At 41.0% G+C, this 18,905-nt stretch overlaps 1 protein-coding gene across 2 annotated transcripts in view; it reads left to right on the forward strand.

Moving 5' to 3' along the window:
- Nucleotides 1-1,942: 1,942 nt before the first annotated feature.
- The window catches only part of PRKAR2B (protein kinase cAMP-dependent type II regulatory subunit beta), an 83,810-nt gene continuing 66,847 nt past the window's right edge, over nt 1,943-18,905 (forward strand). The window contains exon 1 of one of the 2 annotated variants that reach the window (XM_035332423.1): nt 1,943-2,607. In XM_035332423.1, coding sequence (XP_035188314.1) covers nt 2,292-2,607 — 316 coding nt within the window. In that variant the 5' untranslated portion in view covers nt 1,943-2,291. The remainder of the gene's footprint in view (nt 2,608-18,905) is intronic. The other variant, XM_035332431.1, reaches the window with a different exon arrangement.

Genomic DNA, 18,905 nt, shown 5'->3' on the forward strand with positions numbered 1-18,905 from the left:
TTAATAGACAGCCTTGTCTGGCTGTGACAAGACCTCAGAGATGGCAATCCATTTAGACCTGGAAGACTCCAGTAAATGAAATGTTGTATGCTCATGGAACATAGGCACCGAGTGGATAGTTGGACTAAGCGTCAACGTTTCCTGGAGGTTTCCTCAGAGTCCTGAGGTTTCCTCTCAACCTGATCACAAACAGGTCAGCCCTCTCAATGGTGTGAGAGGGCTTTTAAGCTCCTCAAATTTTAAATGAATCACTGTGGCATTTCTAGCTAAAACACCTTTTAGACTGACCAATGTATGCGTCTGTCCATAATGTACAGGTGTCAGCCCTCCTGCTGCACTTGATTCTTGGCCATAGCAGTATATGTGTCTACACGGTATGCTGGCAGTGCTTTGTAGGGGCAGATGTGGTCAGGACGTCTCGGCACTGGGGCATGGCATGAAAGCATGGGTGTGCTGGCCAGCCTGGCCAACAGCAGGAAATGGCAGCGATTCTTAGGGCCTGCTGGTAGAGCAACCTTCTGCAGCCCAGAGTGCACTTGTAGTTGAAGTATCACAGAGATACTTCTCAGGGTGGACACTGCTAAAAAGCAGTGAATTTCACTTCAGATAAGTATTCCATAATGGCTTGCTGTAGGTTTTTCCTGCAGAGACAAATGAAGCCACAAGACATTGCTGAGCAGCATTCCACAAGTCCATTGGTAGAGGTGTTTCCTACCTGTTATGGAGCAGTAATATCACCCATACATGTATGAATCACTCACTTTACTAATTTGCCAGGTTTATAGCAATTTGAAGATCTAACTTGTGAACCAAATTCCATTTGAAAATACTTCTACAGGGAGCATTGGCTTCCATTTGGAAATGAATTAAACTAAAAATAGCTTTGAAATCCAGATTCACATGAAAAGCATCACAGGGATTTCTGCATTTTGTTGTCACATTACTTGCTTGAGCACAGGTCTTTTAGAATCTCCTTTCTCTTGCAAACTCAAATTTTGGCTGTTTATCTCACCCAAAGCCCTTAAGAAGTATATTTCAAGGCAGTTTAGGTAATCGTGGATGCCTAGTGAAATCAATTATCAAACACCAATGTAGTCCCAACCTCTGACTTTTTAGCACTTAATTCACTTGGCTCTAACACAAATTTCAGGACCTGCAACAAGGTGGCCACACTTGCAGAGGTGATAACAAATCCGGGGGCGGTTCAGTTTTCTTGCTTTCCAAGGACCTCACTTGTCAAGAAGTGTTTAGCAAAACCTTAGGAAAAACTCTGGACCCCTAGCTGTTCCTTACGACATGTAAGCGCACAGCTGATGACAAGCTGCACCTACTTACCGGCACGCTAAGCAGTCCCTGCATCACAACTTATGAAGGGTGTTTGTGCCAAGCATTGGCGCTTGGCAATGTTTAAACTGAACTTTTTTTTTTTTTTTTTTTTTTCTTTTAAGTTTTTTTTTTTAAGATTTTTTATTTCTCTGGCTGTGTTTTTCATGGACATTAAGGCAATCAGCTGACAAACAGGATGCGTTTCCTGGCACCATGTCGTCCCTCCAATCCTAAATTATATGAATATGTGGCATATCTATGCATATGAACGATGCGGGAGGTATCTTTTATGCCTGTACGTGGCCCACCGGGCTTCCACGACAGCAATTAGCTGCCAAACGCCTCAGGGACACCCTCTGTAGGGCTTGGCTGAGGGGAGGACACCCAAAAACCCCACAGGAGCACCCTGCATTGACTCCTCAGTGGGGAAGCACCCAAATCCCTGCGGGAACGGGGGTTCGGGGGAAAAGGGGAGAGGAGAAGGAACACAGGAGGGGCAGGGCCGCCGAGGAGAGATCGGCGGCGGGGGGGAGCAGCCCCCTGCGGGGCGCGGGGCTCGGTGCCGTGACGGGCCGGGCCGCCCTCCCTCATCCCGCGGCGGCACGGGCGGGGGCGCTCGGCGGGCCGCAGTCCCCGGCGGGAGGTTGTCATGGTTTCCCGGGTCACATGTGTGCGAGGTTCCCCCGGCACGGAGCGGGGGGGAAGGCAGGCGGCAGGCGGCGGGGGCGGGGAGGTTTCAGTCACGGACGGGGACGGGGCCGCCGCCGCCGCCGTGCCGGGTGTGGGGCGAAGCGGAGCCGGAGGCTGCGGCCGCCGCCTGGCACCGAGCCGCGGGCGGCACCGCGGGTCCGCCCCCACCTGCGCCGCCGCCCGCCCCCTTCCCGCTGCTGCCTAGGATCCCCCACCTTTTTTTCCTTTTTCCCCCCCTTTTCTTTTCCCCCCCTTCCCCCCCGGCCGGCCCCGGCATGAGCATCTCCATCCCGGCGGGGCTGACGGAGCTGCTTCAGGGCTTCACGGTGGAGGTGCTGCGGAGCCAGCCCGGGGACCTGCTGGAGTTCGCCCTCCAGTACTTCGGGCGCCTCAAGGAGGAGGAGGCGGCGGCGAAGAAGGAGAAGGAGAAGAAGGAGGCGAGCGGCCGCAAGGCGGGCACCCCCGTGCCCGGCCATGACAGGGGCAGCCAGCCGCCGCGCCGGGCCCCCCCGGACGCCCGCGGGGTCAACTTCGCCGAGGAGCCCATGCAGACCGACTCGGAGAGCGGCGAGGAAGAGGAGAAGTTCCCAGGTAGGGGTCGTTTTCCCCCTTAATCCCCCTTCCCCGGGCTCCAGGGGGTGTCCCCAGGTGGGCGGCGGGGCCGCGGCCCCATCCCCGCAGCGCCCGTTTGTGTGAGGGGGGCGAGCGGCGGCGGAGGAGGAGGAGGATGAGGAAGATGAGGAAGGGGATGGAGGGGTACTAGGGCAGATTGCCGGCTGCCCGGCGGCCGGGGAGCAGGGGGCATGAGGCACGTATTGCCCTCTGTAGCTGGGGGGTGGTTGGGGTCACCTCGCACCCCGCTTCGGCAGCAAGCAGCGGTGCTGGGGACAGCGCTGTCCCCAAACTTCAACCTCCCCGGCTTGTCCCTTTTGTTCAGGTGTGCAGGGTGGGGTGCCCATGTGCAGCACCCAGTTCTGGGTGCTATTTGGGGCTGTTCGCTTCTTACGCATAGGCCTGAGTACTCCTGATAAACGGCATCCTCCTAGGGGCCATCTATACGTTTCCCTTCTGGAGGAGCACGACAGAGCTAGTCTGCATTTTGTAATTAGTCCAGTAACACATTGGTGTATCTACACCTCTCAGGGGCGAGGTGCTGTATTTATACGCTTGATTAAGCATCGTACATAGCTGTGCTTCTGTGCTCTGCTTTATGAAACACATATTTTAAACCCTAATTTCTTCTTAGAAGTCAGGCTGAAATTTTCTGCGTGGCAGGAGGGCCTGTGGAGCAAACGTAGCTGTGGGGACAGCAGAGAACGAATGTCTGCAGCATCTCCCCTTTCGTTTGAGGGTAACACCTATCTGCACACAGCTAAAAGCGTGTCGCCTTTGTGTGGCTGACAGGCTTTATTTAGAGACAATGCCGATCTATCTAATCGGTGTGATTCGCGGGACAAGAAGCAGCTGTCTCCGAAGGGTGTGTAGCACTCGGTCTTTGTGTTGCGGGAAGGCTGACTGAAAGGTCAGTCAGTGAGGCTAGGTGGAGAAGAGGAAGTGTCAGAGCATCTTTATCGTTGGTGTGTTTTTTTCTGAGAGCAGCTTGAAATTGAAGTATACCTCATCAGACCATGAAGCATTCAGCCTCCCAGGTCATACTGAAGGGAGATTTATGTAGCAGAGTACAGAGGCCAGCTGTTTGCTATATGAGTATCAGTGCAATTTTTAAAATAATGCCTTGTGTGCATTTTATCAGGATAAAAACATAGATGTTTAAGAACTGGGTAAGTTTTCCTTATGTTACACTGTAAAGTAGTTGACATTCCTTTCATCTGTTCTTTGCAGCCATACCATGTGTGTTTAGTGAGAATTTGAATCTGTCAATCAGGTTCTGCAGATTTACATGGTAATTGAACTCTAATGCTGATTATATCATCTGTGAGATTGCTAAAAATCTGGAAATTTGCTGTATTTGAAAACTGAAGCAGAGATAATGTGGAAGAATAAAATTAATACCTTCATTCATTAACACTAGGCATGGTTTTCAAACATGAGGTTTGTAAACGCTAAATGAACAGGCTCTTCATCATTGGTGAATGGAGAGCTGGAAGTGCAGAAAAGGAGCTCAGATTTATTAGCCTATGCATGTTACATATGTAAAAGAATACAGGGCATTTTAAGAAGATTTTGAAGCATACTGAATACCCATAATCAAGATTTTCTCAATAGTCACTCTTTTGTGATCTTTTCAAGATCACAAACAAAATATTGATTATTATCAATATTTTAATTAAGGGATATACTAGAATGACTTAGTTTAACTAATTGACCGAAGAGTTTTCTTGAAACTCATAAAAATATCACATTTTTAAGCCTAATATATTTAGAATTTTTAATTATATTTTGGCTTGTAATTCATGGCAGTTGGAATAATTAATAATTAAAAGTAACGAACCCAAAAATATTTGTGAAGCCACCTGGAAGGTGAATTAATGAGTAAGTTATAGCAAGTGATTACTAATCGTGTCCTTGTGTATGGGCACGTTGTGCAGTAGTGTGTATTTTAAATTCCAGTTTTATGTCTGCCCTGAATATGTATGCTTTTAAGGTGACACAACAGTGCATCCATTCAGCCTTTTGTTAATAACCAGAGGCATAAAGCCTTGTATTTAAATCATTGTTAAGGGTTTAAATACCAATTTTAAAGCATATTTCTTTTATGCTTTTAATTTCTGTTTCTGTAAGTAGCAATTCTTGAATGTAAGTTAGGGGAGTAGGTCTTTCTTTTCTTTCTTTGCGTTTTCTTCATTTGCTTTTGTGAATAATCAAACTGCTTCTGTACAGTCAATTTGCCTCTGTGTTGTATACTGCCTTCATACAGCAGAGGAAAACAAAATTGAAAAGTTTATAACTAAATGTAAAATAAATAATAATAATAAAAAAACCTCTGGCAAGGAGCTCAGACCTGGTGGCAGTACCTTTTTTAGCTAAGGCAGTGCGTTCAAAATGTCAAGTTGACAGTGTTCCTTAATTTGGCAATTCAAACAGGATGTTGGTGGAATTGCTGTTGTGTCCAACTCCTTTATTTATTTTTTGTCTTTCAATATATGTTTCTAAAAACCTACAAGCACTGCAGCTGAACACTTTGTCAGTATTAATTTTGCCCTTGAATTGCATTTCAGAAGGTCCTTAAGCATTATTCCATTTTAGAAATGACGAGCTGAGGCATAAGCTGTTTAGAAAAAAAAAAAATACTAATGTTTAAGAGTCCTATATGAACCACAGATTGAACTACATTCAGGTCCTGTGCTGTGTCTGTTACATCACTCCCCCAAATCATTTGATTTGATGTAATTAAAAAACAGCTACCTTGTCTGATGGAGGGAACCTTGTAGTATTGGTGTTGTAGTTCTGAGCTGGCACCTGGAGTTAATGTGACCTCTGAAGTGACATTCTTTAAGTTCAGGGCATTCAGATTTCCCCTTCCTGAACGCGCTGCTTAATTTGGAAGTGATGTTTAGGTCTTCAGGTATATATTTTTTCTATATTAGATTGCCCTACATGAGTGTAGTAGGGTTAGTCAGTGAACACAACTAATTCCTATTAATATGAATAGCAATTACTTAAATTGAATAGGACTTACTTACATTGCACATGTAAAAATGAGCCCCCTTTTAGCAAATTCTTCTAAATTTTTGAAAGTTTAAAGTGCATATTAAAAGGTGTTGTACCATGTCTATGCAAATTTGAAAATACTCAATAAGTTAATTGTTCCTTTACAAATCACTATACTTTTCTCTTTGTATTGCCACTTACATGTCAGTGTGTACCTTGTTTTGATGGGTAATAACCCACATTATTTGTAGCAGCTGTGTTTAAATATTGGCTCATATCCACAATTCCTATTTTGTCAAGACATGATACCAATTATTAGATGTTTTTAGGACAAACGTTGTTCTTTAAATTCAAAATCTGCAAGGTTGAATGTACCGTTTGGTGTTGTGTAGCCTTTGTTTACTTTTTCTTTTGTTTTACTATGTTGCTTTTTCCCCAGATAGTAATGTATTTTAAGAGGAAAATACTTCATCTGTCCCTCTCCTCCCCCGTGTCATTCTGTTGGTGTGTTGGTGGCTTTGAGCTCCTTCCCTGGAAACTCAAGCTTAAAATGCATCAATAAATCTCAGTTTTACCCACTGATAAGCAGCAAAATCTTATTTGAACATTAGGTAAAGCACACGTATTGTGGCTTACAGTATCAGTGTTAGAGGCTTGTCTTTTCTTTTAGTTTCTTTGTTCAGTCTGAATTGTATACGGACATGATGTATGTGAAACATTTAGAAATAATAGGCAAACTGTAGAAGCCAGAGCACTGGAAAAAAAGTTTGCATGTGTCCATGACAACTTTGTGATGATCTGTGGTACTTCATCAGCTCTGTGAACCTGCTGCTTTCTTCCCAAAATTAAACAGAACCAGAAAGCACTGAACAGTTTGTAACCTTCTTCCAGGACTGTCGTGCAATGATGAGGAAGATTAGAGTAATGGAAGGGGTCAATATGAGCAAGTAGGCAATACAAAAATGTATAAGTTGTAGTAGGATATTAAGTCATAGGCCATATAGAAAGACACATTTCTTAAAAATGTGTATTTTCAAATTGAAATTGGGGTTATTAAGGGTGGTGGCTGAAAGCATTGCTATCTAAGCTTGGCTTAGCCAAGGAATGATGTTTTAATCATTTCTGCACTCTCTAAGCTGAAATATAGCCATACAAGTAATGCCTTCTTTCTTTCTTACAAGGAGAGACCTAGTCAGACCCAGGCTGGAGCAGCCTTACTGAAGATGCAGTTTAGAGAAGTTTCCAGTTGCAGGCGAATCCCTGTTGCAAGTGTACGAGCATGGGCGCTGTTGACATACTCCTTGGCATGATTTTAGGTTTCACCTACTTGGGCATTTCCAGATTGTGTCTGGTATGGTTCAGAACACAGCGCACATCAGAGACCATTCACAACAAGCATTTGGGGTGCAGAGAGCTTCTGTGAAGGAGAATTTTAGCTATGTGGATGGGTGCCTGGCTGTTTCAGGGGGCCATGGTGGTCAGCGGTTGGCCGCTGGCTGCTCTTACTCAGTACGCAGAGTCACAAAAACACAAAGCTTTAATTCCTTGCTATAAATCATAAGAATGATGGAGCTTTTTGAAATAATGCTCTCCAGTATTTTTGAGGGGAGCAAACTAAAATATCTTCTTTCTGCCAATAGTTATTTCACAAAGCAAGTCTGAACAAGTTGGCAGTTTAGTCCTTTTTCCCCCTTCTTCTCTCTTCCTCCTTCCCTTAATCTGACCCAGGTGTTTTCTTCAGCCTGGGAGCATGAAATTCCAAAAACTTAGTTTGACAAAATTATAAGCAACTGGAAATGTGATCTTGTAATGGGAAGCATTTAGCAGCCTTCATAGTAAGGAGCATGGCTCCACCTCCTATGTGCGTATGTGTCTAACTGCAGATGAAAAGCATGCTTTTGCTATAACAACTTTTTTTAAAGTAAATGTTTTTAATAAGACTTGAGTTGAAATAATAGCAACCTCCACTCAAGTGCACCTGTGTGTCCCTCCATGCATGCAAAAGCATGCATGAGTGAAGGTGTATCTACTAGCTATTATTTTATTAAAGTTTCTCTGTGCATTTAAGAAAAACAGGGAAACAATTAAGACATAAAGACAGAAAATAAGTAAAACAATAGCAACAATATTTTAATGCATTTCCAGCTTCTTTTTCTCTGAAGGAAACAATTTGAAACCACCTCTGGCTGACTGCTCAGCTCAAAAAAAGAGAACAGTATTAATTCAGGAAGTATAGGAAGACAAAATTCTGTTGGCGTGAGTTTAATATGATTGCTTTATGAATGATAAAGTGTAAATTGAGTCAGCATGAACACTTGCATACCACCATTCAGCTTCTTGCACGCATCATGTATGTTCTAAAGGAAAACTGGCTCACTCGATCTTCCAGGAGTTTTGTGTCGGTCACTGACTTTGGTTCAGTTTCCCAGAGAAACCTTACGGTTTGTTCCCCATGTGTACTCCTGGTTATGCTTTCGGATGAATGGAAAAGCAATTTATTTTTTCTTTAAGTAAGCAGAATAAACATATCCATGGGTATTAAGAAAGTATCTATTTTTGGAATGTACTCTTGTTGAAGTTATAAAAACAAAACAACAAGAAAAAAAAAAACCAAGGTAGGAGCCTAGTGTTTATAACCTGCACAGACTGGTGCTTTGCGTATCTATCGATAAGTTAAGCTTGGTTTAATACATGCGCATTTCAGGGTTTATCCCCAGTCTGTTATGCAAGTGTATGGCATTCTGTTCAGCAGAACTGTTTTCCTCAGTTTGAGGGAAATCTACCTTAAATAGTGAAATCTCTGCAGACTCATTGGCCTTAGCTGCTCCTGTAAATCTGGAGCATATGGTTTGGAAACCGCACATTTAGGTCACAAGGTACAGATTAATCAAGGTACAATACTGGCAGCTGCCCCTTTTCTGTTCTTCGAGTATCAAAGATGACCTCTAGGTTGGGAGATTTCATTTATCAGGACACTGATGAGAGAAACAAGAAGGCAAAGAAGAAGGCAAAGCACAGAGGCAAAAAAGGAGTCTGTGTGTGGTAAGGAAAATGCAAAGTTGAAGACAAGAAGAAGAAGGAGGCACAGAAGTGAAGTAAGGGGAAGAAGATGGAAGAAAAGAGAGCACTCACAGAGAAAGAGAATTTAATGGTCTGCTCTTATGTCCTTTACCCAGATGTAACCCTTCTCTCCTCATGTATACACCCTAAACTTGTGTCCTGATTTTCCTATTGAGATTCTGGTTGCCTTGTAAATATAGTTTTGAAAAGAAAAAACACAAACTTAAAAGACATAGACCATTAATTTTAGTTGATGAATATAAACTTGGTCATTTGATTGTGGAAGATCTTTAAAATATTTTGGCATATTTATCTGTCCTCTTACTACCATATCTGGAGACTTCTAACACTTATGGGATAATGGAATATCCTTACTTGGAGGGGACCCACAAGGATCATGGAGTCCAGCTCCTGGCTCCACACAGGAACACCCCAAAATCAGACTGTGTGTCTGAGGGTGTTGTCCAAACGCTTCTTGAACTCTGTCAGGCTCAGTGCTGTGACCACTGCCCTGGGGAGCCTGTCCCAGTGCACTTACATTCTAACAAACATGAAAATTCTGTCAAATTCAACAAACATGGAACAGCTGAAGGAAAGTTTTAACTTGAGTTTGTCATGTGGAATTCAGATTGTTCTCAGCCATTTTCTGTTTGAAAAAATAATAGTTAATGGCCATCATCAAGAAAGTGAAAATGATTTAGAGTAAAAATTATATATTGAATTATATATGTAATACAGCCCCTTTTTGAAACATCCCTTTCATTAGTGCTTAATAAAAATCACAGTGGTTATTTCACCGACTACACTGATAATGAGAATGCCTTAAAGTCATGCCCTAGAAGAACTATTCTTTCTCCAGGTTTGAGCTCTTCATTTGAGCTTTGAGTGAGTGTATTTATGGGGAAATTTGGTACTTCAAAAAGGTGAATGATTTTAGGAAGGTGAAAGGAGGAGGGAGAAGGCTTTGTGGAGAAGGCTCTGCTGCTAGAATAGGTCTTGACATACATGAAGTAGAAGAAAATGAGGATTTTTGTTTGTTTTCTTTTTACTATAGAGGTATTATTTAATATAAAAGTACATTTATCACACGGACTTTTATATTTTAGGTTGCTATATGGATATGGGTGCATAAAACCGGTGAGGTCCATGTATGCATGAGTTACTGCATGCCAGGTAAATGTGTTAGAAGGAGCATGCGTATCGATAAGTAGGTATTACTACCATGAACATGTGTTTGGGTATTGCTTGATAACAGTCATATGATAAGTCTAAGGGATGTGTATATATATATATTTTTTTCTTTGACATTTGATGATGGAACAGATGATTCCAGACAGCTCTTTGTAGGGGTTTTATACTGACAGCCCCTTTTCTTTCAGGGAACCCTTTGGTAAACCCTTTTACTTGCTGGAAGAGAATGATAACCTCTTTACTTTGTGGAACCAGACAAGAATTTTTTATTGTGAATTTCAGTCATGAGAAGTAATTACAAACTTTGCGTTTTATTTAATATTTTTCTATATAGAGTACATTTTTGTTCTATGGATCAATTTTCAGTCATAGTCCTAAATGAGATGTTGTTAAGCTAGATTGTTTGTCGTCGACTGTCGTTTGTTTTCTCCTTTATTTTCTACTTTGCTAATTGACTGGTGTCAATTACATTTCTCTTCGAAGAAAGGCTTCATACTTGTCAATTCTATTTTTTACTAAAGAATTTCTAAGAGCTCTATTCCAAGATTTTTGTGCATTTTATGGTAAAAATAGAAAAAGTATTCACACAGAATTTCTATTTGCAGTCACTGGGGAGTGTAATACATTAATCCAGATATAGATTGATATAGCAAGTAGGCTAGAAGTGCAGTTTCTGAGCTACATCAATGATATGATGTTGATGAAATGTCTGCTGTTAATCAAATGTCCAGCTGAGCATTTTAAAGGATTCCATGTCACACAAGGAAGTGTGAGATCTGAAATGAAGGGGCATATAGCCGGGCAAAGGCGTCTGAAGTGTATGGGAGGTAAAATGCAGGTTGAAGGCCCAATGGAGTGCCCTGAACAACGGCCATGTGACAGTTTCCCGTCCTTCCCATAAGACGCATCCTATTAACATCACTGCTCGGAAAAGTAATTTACAGACCACAGGTAAAATGAGGAAATGGTAATGAATGAAATGATGCAAAAATTTAAGTTTAGTCAGCCTTGCCTTATTATAACACTCTGGATGGTGAAAGGTAGCATGGTAAAAACAGGCTGTAACAACAAAGTGTTTTCACTTGTGTTTGCCTCTTAAATTTCTCTGCTTAATGATATTAATATTAAAAAAATCATCAGAGCAAGAATTTGAAGCTGAGAGTTTGAGAAGGTAAAAACTAATAATGAGAACAGCTTTCTTACCCATACTGTTCCAGTTATTTGACTAAAATGTTTTTTTTTTTGTTGTTGTTTTTTTTTTTTCAAAGATGGGCTAAAAGGGTCAATTAGTAAATATTATGAAGACTTTTTTTAATGGAGGGACTAGAAAATTGCTGCATAAAATAGATTCTGAAAGGAAATTAAGTAACATGATCTTTCCTGCTCAGAGTTGTTCCAGAGACCATTCTGCTTTTATAGAGGTCTTTTTAACTGCATCGACCCTTTCTGAATCTGTGAGATTCAGCTGTAAAATGTGTTTTTATAAATATTGGTAGTCTTTTCATAGCATAATTTTTAACATGACATGTCTGCTGTAATACATACCAGACAGGAAGAAAAGAAATCCTTGCCCAACACTGGAGACAAAACATTCCTTGCAAAGCCTCAGTATAGGCTATAAATAAAAGATGTACAGAATCTTCACTGTCAGGATGGCTACAAGCTGGAATCCAGTGTAAACACTCAGACCTGCGAGCCTGACAGTGCAGGCTGCAAAGTGTAGTATTTTGTTGTTTTTTTTTTCCATTCTGATTTTAATGATGGATTTGTAATGCTAGTGCGAAACATAAAATCAATTGCTGCGAGTTACCAGGCATTTGTAACTGTTGCAGTGTATGGATTAACTCGAACTCAAGCTGTCCATGACAGCATTGTGGTGGCCTCTTCCTGATAACCCCACAAATCTGTCAGTGTTGTCAATGCAGTCATCTTGTCCTTCTGGTTCCCACTATTTCCACCACTGACCCTGTTCCCTTTTAGATCCTCTCAGTGCAGCTGTAACACTTCTTTTCATTGAAGCTTAAGGAACTCCAACGATTACACCAGTAATCACCCTTGGTAGAAATTGTTGACCTGTGTCCCAAGTCCTTGAAATAGGTGTCGGTCAAGAAATGTTTGCTTTGTAAGGTTCTGGAAATGAATGTCTAGAATCTAGTGAACACATTGAAGCAGCATTCCTAGATTAACAACCGTGAAGAACTACAAAGACCAAAAACATTGTCTAATTCAAAGCTGGGATTGTACAGAGATTTCTTGTTCTTTTCCAGAACAATGTTTTGTGAAACTCATCACATATACAGTAAAAAAAAAAAAAAAAAAAAAAAGTGTACTATAGACATATCTTAATTTTCTCAAGGCTTTGAACATGTTTTCTACTGTTCTAATAAAACCATTTTTTGGTCATGAATAGGTATTTTAAAATGTAGGTTTTCAATAATAGACCACTATAATTAGAAGAATAAATTTTTATTTTATGTTTTTTCCCTGTCCTGCCTCATTTCTATTGACATCAAGGAATTAGGATCGAGGTACCTTTACAGATCTGCTTCTTCATGCGTCTCTAGTACCAGTCTTAGAGATAAACTTATCTCGGGTTCTGTTTTTTTTCTTCCTTCTTTCTGTTTTTCTTCTCTCTTTTTAATGCGTAGTGTTTTCTCTTTTCAGCCATTTCGTTCAATACCTTTGAGTAATGCTCAGGCATCTTTCTCTAAAAGCTATCATTTAGTTGATAATCTGACTGTCTCTATTGGTTTTTAATAGGTACTCAAAACATGAGAAGCACCGATCTAGCCTTCACCACTACATTACTTAAGCATTTAGGAGGGAATTTAAATATAGAGATAAGTCTTTCTCCCTTCCTGTTGCTTCAGCCTACAGGAAATATTATTTAATGGCTAATGCATGTATAAAAAAAACTATTCTGAAAGTAGATAAACGGTTATTTATTCTGAGATACCACAAGCTTTAATTCTTGGGGAAAATCTGCAGTATTTATCTGCACGTCTCCCTTGCTAATCTGTCAGTTTTGTCCTTCTGCTGGAACGTAGCTGCTGCTGGCGGTAGAGGTGGGAGTACACATATTCATTTCCATTATCCACCTTCCAAAAAGAAGTACTTTTCTATTCTCGTTTTGCTTTCTTAGAACACTTACAAAATGGAGCTGCTCTTCTAAGTGGGCCCCAGTTTGCTGTCTGTACGTTGTCATATGCACGTGGCCTGTCTGTCATTATTCCCAGTTGTGGTCTCGAAAAAGTAAAAATCAAAGGAAAACAATTATCAGGCTTTCTCTAACTCTGTTGTTCAAGTCTTTGCATCCTGTGCACTTGCAGACTTTATGGTGCTTACAGTGACTGGGAAGTCCAGGGATCTGGGGAAGTCTCAGTCAGAACAGTTTGAGCTCCTGAGACTCTTTTCCATCCATACAGCTAGTAGAAGTTTGTCTTCTCTGACTGCGTTTTCAGGGAGTTTTGGTACCATGTCATAGCCTCTAAAGGGAAGTTCTGTAATGTGAACTTCTCTAAATACAGCTAGAAAGGCCAACTTCCATCTTAATGCAGAAATGGGATGCCATTGATCCATTTCCACCACAGAAAGGGTTTTTTCTGGGGAGTTTATACAGAGCATAAGAATAAAGCAGTGGGTTGCAACCTACTGCCTCCATCTCAGCTTTATTTTTTGTTTAAGGAACCTTCTTGGGCACTAGAAGGGCAGAGGGGAAAGAAACAAACTGTAGTAAGAGACAGGGAAATACAGCAACAGACTAAAATACAGTAACACTCCTGCTTGCTGTTACCAGCGTGTCAAGTATTGTGTTTTCCTTCTTTTGCTTTTTGCAACATGGGAAATGAAGAAGATTTCTTGACCAGCTTTTTTAACTGAAACTCAATCAGTGGCTGACTACAATTTTCCTTACTTTGAGGTAAAAGCTGATTTACAGTTTTCCTTGACAGCAGTGGAGGATAAATCACAGAAACGTGCATGATCACACTTCTCAGCCCAAAGGAGCAGGGTGAGCTTTACACTTCTCACACGACACTTGCTGTCATTGCAGCTGGCACCAGATAGTGGAAGACGACCCAGGAGTAAGTGAGGCCTGGGTTCCTCTGTGCTTTCTGAGATGTTTTACTTCTGAGGAAGGAATTATCCTGTGTGGCTGTGGGAGAAATCGGTACATTACAATCCAATGGCTCAACTTAAGCATTAACTGCAAACTCCTCTTAAATGGGATTTTTTGAAATTTCAACGCTTTATTTGCTGAAGGTGATGCACAGTTGCCTGTGAAGAACTAATGAATCTGAACATCCGAAGTGGCACATAGTTCTTGTTTCTTTAAATCAGTCTTCGTGCAAAGCTGTACCAGCCAGTATGGTGCTGGGATATGTTCAGTCCAGTTGTGCAAGGGAAACTAGAGAAGTGTTTCATGGCTGGAAAGAGCCAGCTGGCGTATGACACGGAGCGTGCATCGTGCACTTGCAATGTTTAGGTTTATTTAGGTTTATTATTTATTGTAACATTACTAAAGGTAAATTACAGCGTGCAGGCAGGGACAGCACCTTAGTGCCTGATGCAGAGATGTGCAGTCCTGCCATTCAGGGTTGTCTCGTACTGCTGAGCTGGCTGGGAGGCCAAACGAGGCAGAGCGGTACTGAATTTGGGACTTTTCCTTCGTGGTGAATAGTGGTTTGGTGTCAGATGTTAATATTCACATATTTGTAACATCTTCTTTTCTTTGGGTCTTTGGGTTGTAAAATTCAATTGAAATTGTTCAGCTAGTTCAGAAGATAACGGGAACAAGCAGATGGATGATATCATGGTACAAAGTTTTCCTTGAACCAAGGCTACAGAAATGAAGCAGGAAGCAGTTTTCTCGAAATGAGGTAGTTATTACAAACCCTGATTAATAGCAGCAGATTATGCAGTAGCCCTTATTTGTTGCTCCTTTTTATCAGTTTGTCTGTCATTTACAAAATGAAATGACATTTGCTTGTTCCCATTGTTTCAGTGGTTTGTGCTGAAACTAATTTAAACTTGACACACCAGTTTTAGCAGAAGGGCAGTCTTTCTTCTCAAATATAAAGAAAAGAAACACAATTGCTGTTACACTTCAGAGCACTTACATGTTACCGTAACCCGCACTGGGAAGGTAAGATGAGTCTGGTTATTGCTGAGTAAAAGTATTTCTTTGTGATTTTGTTTTGTTTTGCTTTAATTTGGAAGAGATACAAAGGTCAGAATATAAACACAAGCACTGTTTTGAAAATGTAAAGGCAGAGCCAAGAAGATTTACGCATTCATTCCGGAAACTCTTCTTTATATTTACTTCTGGCTAGGAACTGACATTGTTTAACTTGTGTTCTGCGTTCCAGGACAAAATAGTTTATAGAGCTCTAGAATTACCCCTTTTTTTTTCTTTTTTTTTTTTTTTTTTGGATGAAGGGGTGAATTTAGCTTTAGTCTCAGTGTTAGTTTGTTATGGATTACATTTGAGGTAATAAAGATTTTCTGTTTAAAACTAACCTAGGTATTCTTACACAAATTGCATATCAGAGATTCTATAGTTGCAATGTTTTATAAAGATAACTCCTCTGAGTGTAGTTTATGTTTGACATCGGTTTCTGTGTTTACGTAGTGAGGAACCGAATGCATATAACTGATTGCGCTTCGGGGAGTGGAAAGAAGGTTTAAGTTTTGTAGTCTAAAAAGTCATGCAGATTCCAGTGAGGCTGAGAGATGAAACTCGCTGGTGGAGTTAAAACTGTCACTTTTAATGAATTTATTGAAAGGAAACATGTTTAATCATAATTTTCAGTTCAAAAATACTGGTTTTGGTGATCAGCAGTTTTGATTTTTTTAAATAATATATATGTCACGATGTTTTCTAGTGGTCAACCACATATTTTATGATATGGCTTGCTTTCCGAGTAACCTCTTGTCTTAATATCAAAATGAGAATTTGGCTCCGTAACTGTGAAACAAATGGAAGAGATGTGTTAATCAGAATTATTGGCATATCTGTAAAATTAGATGTCTTTCCTGTATAATACTTCTAAGCATTTTAAGTTTGTAATACAGGGACTCCTGCAGGGCCTAGGGACCGTATGCTTTAGAAAATGCATATATGTCTATTTTTACAGGCCAGCTTGATGAAGCTCTTATGGTCTGTCAAGTTAGTTATACATTCATTTAAAAATGTGTTTATATGACACAATATAGTAGCTGAGGGCAACTTTTCCCATATTCTACCAGTCTTAAAAGATGCTTCAAAAATGTGCTACAGAATTGTATTTAAATTTTCTGTTGGTCTGGATGAAATCCACAAGACAAAGGAATTTGGACTGAAGGCTAAGGTCTGGTCTCTTCTAATCTCATGCTTTGATAATCATCCTTTACGGAAGAAAAATGATCCAGCAATTAAAAATCTTTGAGACAAATTGGGTTAAATCTCCATGTGTGTCACAGACTTGCTGTGTGCCTTTGAGTAGCTTGCGCTGTGTGCCCGAGCGTAACACAGTAATGCAGTAACTCAGTAAAGTGGAATATTTGCCATCCACTTCTTTCAGGGACCTTGATACATGCATGGAGAGTTGCAAGGGGCTTGTGTAGCATCGCTTCACTGCAGTACTTGAAAGAACTAATACCTAGAGGCCAGGGCCTGGCTGATGCTAGAATTTAAGATTATTTTTTTGTCTGGTGCATCACTTTTTCTGCTCAACGTTTTTCTGGAAATGTATAGGAATACCTAAATAATCAGCAAAACTTGCAAACAGATGAAACCTATATGATGCTAAGATAGCAGACTTCTTCAAATAAAAAGGCTGCTGTATCATCCTTTACCTTTCCTGAAGTCTGTTTTCACTATTTTTTTCCTCCCCAGAACAACTTCCAAGGGGGCAAGCTGAAAACTTAAGACTTCTTAAAAAAATCAAGTATTAAAAAATACCTCCCAAAGCCACATGTTTAGACTACAAAGGTTGCCTATAAAAGCAATATCAAAACTGTGACAAGCTTCAGCATATTTTATCATTGTCTTTAGGTAAGATTATATCTAGGCCAGCTTGCCATTTTCCAGAGCCTATCATAGGAGAGTGCCAGTAAGGTTGTTAAAAACCATAATGTTGTGGAGGGTGCATTCCCCAATGAACTCCTGCCAGGCCAGCAGCTGCCCCACAGGGATGTGCTGCTGTGGGATCGGAAAGGGCTGGAGGTGGCCTTGGGTAGCTGCTGCCCCAGCAGCCGGCTCTTCCCGGCTGGAGCAGACTGCCCCAAGCATAACCTCACGGAGCAAATGCAGGGCTATTTAGACCCAGATTGTAAAGGATGAATAAATTTGTCCTGTGTCTGATTTTTGTGTTTTAAGTTGTCTTTGTTTTAAACATTTTTTTTTCTAAATCCACTAATAGAATGAATTATTTTTTCCTTCCAAAATCATTTTAAAAAGAAAAAGTAGCAGCAGTATTCCTCATGGTCACTTCTATTAACCCAATGTGAGTACCTGGAACATAAGATAAACATTACTTTTAATTAAGTTTACAAAGTTTTGTATCCTTTAATTTCAGAAACTTTTTGAAGAAGTCCGTATTTTCTAAAAAGTTGTTGAGAAAACAAGGAAGAAATGTTAGAAAGTTACAAGTAATTTACAGAAATTGATTGATTTATTTTTTTTTCTGTTGAGGGCATAATGTAAAACATACTTATTCCAAAAACTCTAGCCTTTCTTCTTTGTGGGTACTTGCATCCTGAGATCACTAGGTCAGAGTCAGGCTTCTTACTTGCTTTTTTTTTTAGCATGCCTGTATGGATTCAAGAGACAAGCTTTCAGTGCTTGTCCTGGGTAGCATGGCCTGGGGGATAGGGCATGTTTTAGGGAGTGTGGCTTGCCAGTCTGACATGTAACCAAGCAAGCTCATCCCTTAGTTTTTTGTCTCTCCCTTTCTAATGCAGAGTCTTGACCTTTTCTGTTTACAGACTAAAAATTTCTTCAAAGACAGTAGAGGCTGGGGGCGGACACGAGAGAGGACAAGTAGCACTTCACCAGACACAGTTTCTGTCACGTCCCCAAAGTGGAGTCATTTCACTCTTTAAAGATTTGTGCCGGAGCAAGGCTCCAGATTGCCAGCTGCACCTCTTGGTCTGCCTTTATTCTGTGTATTTCCTCGGTTAATATCTGAATCTGAGCCCAAGTAGGTAGCTGCAAATAGACAACATGAAGTGTGTGTTGACTTTTTGGCTGGGTCGGGAGGGACGGGATCTTTGCCGTATGACCACATACATTGGTTTCAATTGGGTTTAGCAGTATTTCAGGCAGCGGTGTCGTTATCAATTGTAATTTTGGTATCAAATCCAAACTGGGAGCGTAGTATGTTATTTTTTTGAAAAGCTCTCTGGTGGCAGACCGTTATGTGTGCCAAGATCTATTTCATTGCCTGATGACTAATCGGCCCGTGGCTGGTTGGAGGGTGTTGTTATCAAGAGTCATGGAAAGTTGGCCCCTCGCAGGAATCTCACAGATAGTTACAGAAGGAAGTCAGGACAACATTCTCAAGCTTTGCTAGCCAGGAGCAGAACGAAATGGGAGTGAAAGTGACTGTGATGCTGAAGTTTACTTCCAGCAGATGCAACTTCTCAAATGCTGCCCAAAGCGTTGAGCAAAATGGAGCGGTACTGAAATATCCATTGCTGGTCATCACTAGAAATTTCTAAATGTGATCCCAAGGCAATGCAGCCATAAAACATGAGATTTAATGTTTTCAGTCATCTCATAGAATGCTTTTACTGGTACTGCAGCATAAGAAGAAAGCAAATGGTGGTAGAGAGAGATCTGTGTGCTTTGAACAGACCTCTGCTGGCAGGCGTTGTTCGGCTGTTACCAACAGTCCCCGTTTCACAAGCACACCATAGAAAGTGGTGAAGTAAACTGGCATCTGAAGCTTCCATTGGGCCCATCTCACCTCTTTTGCATGAGTCTGTTGGTTTGGGACAGACAAGGTGTATCCTATTAACCTGTCTGTAAGGTCTGTTCACACTGT

The sequence above is a fragment of the Oxyura jamaicensis genome, chromosome 1 (genome assembly GCF_011077185.1).
Source record: "Oxyura jamaicensis isolate SHBP4307 breed ruddy duck chromosome 1, BPBGC_Ojam_1.0, whole genome shotgun sequence".
Taxonomy (NCBI): Eukaryota; Metazoa; Chordata; class Aves; order Anseriformes; family Anatidae; genus Oxyura; species Oxyura jamaicensis.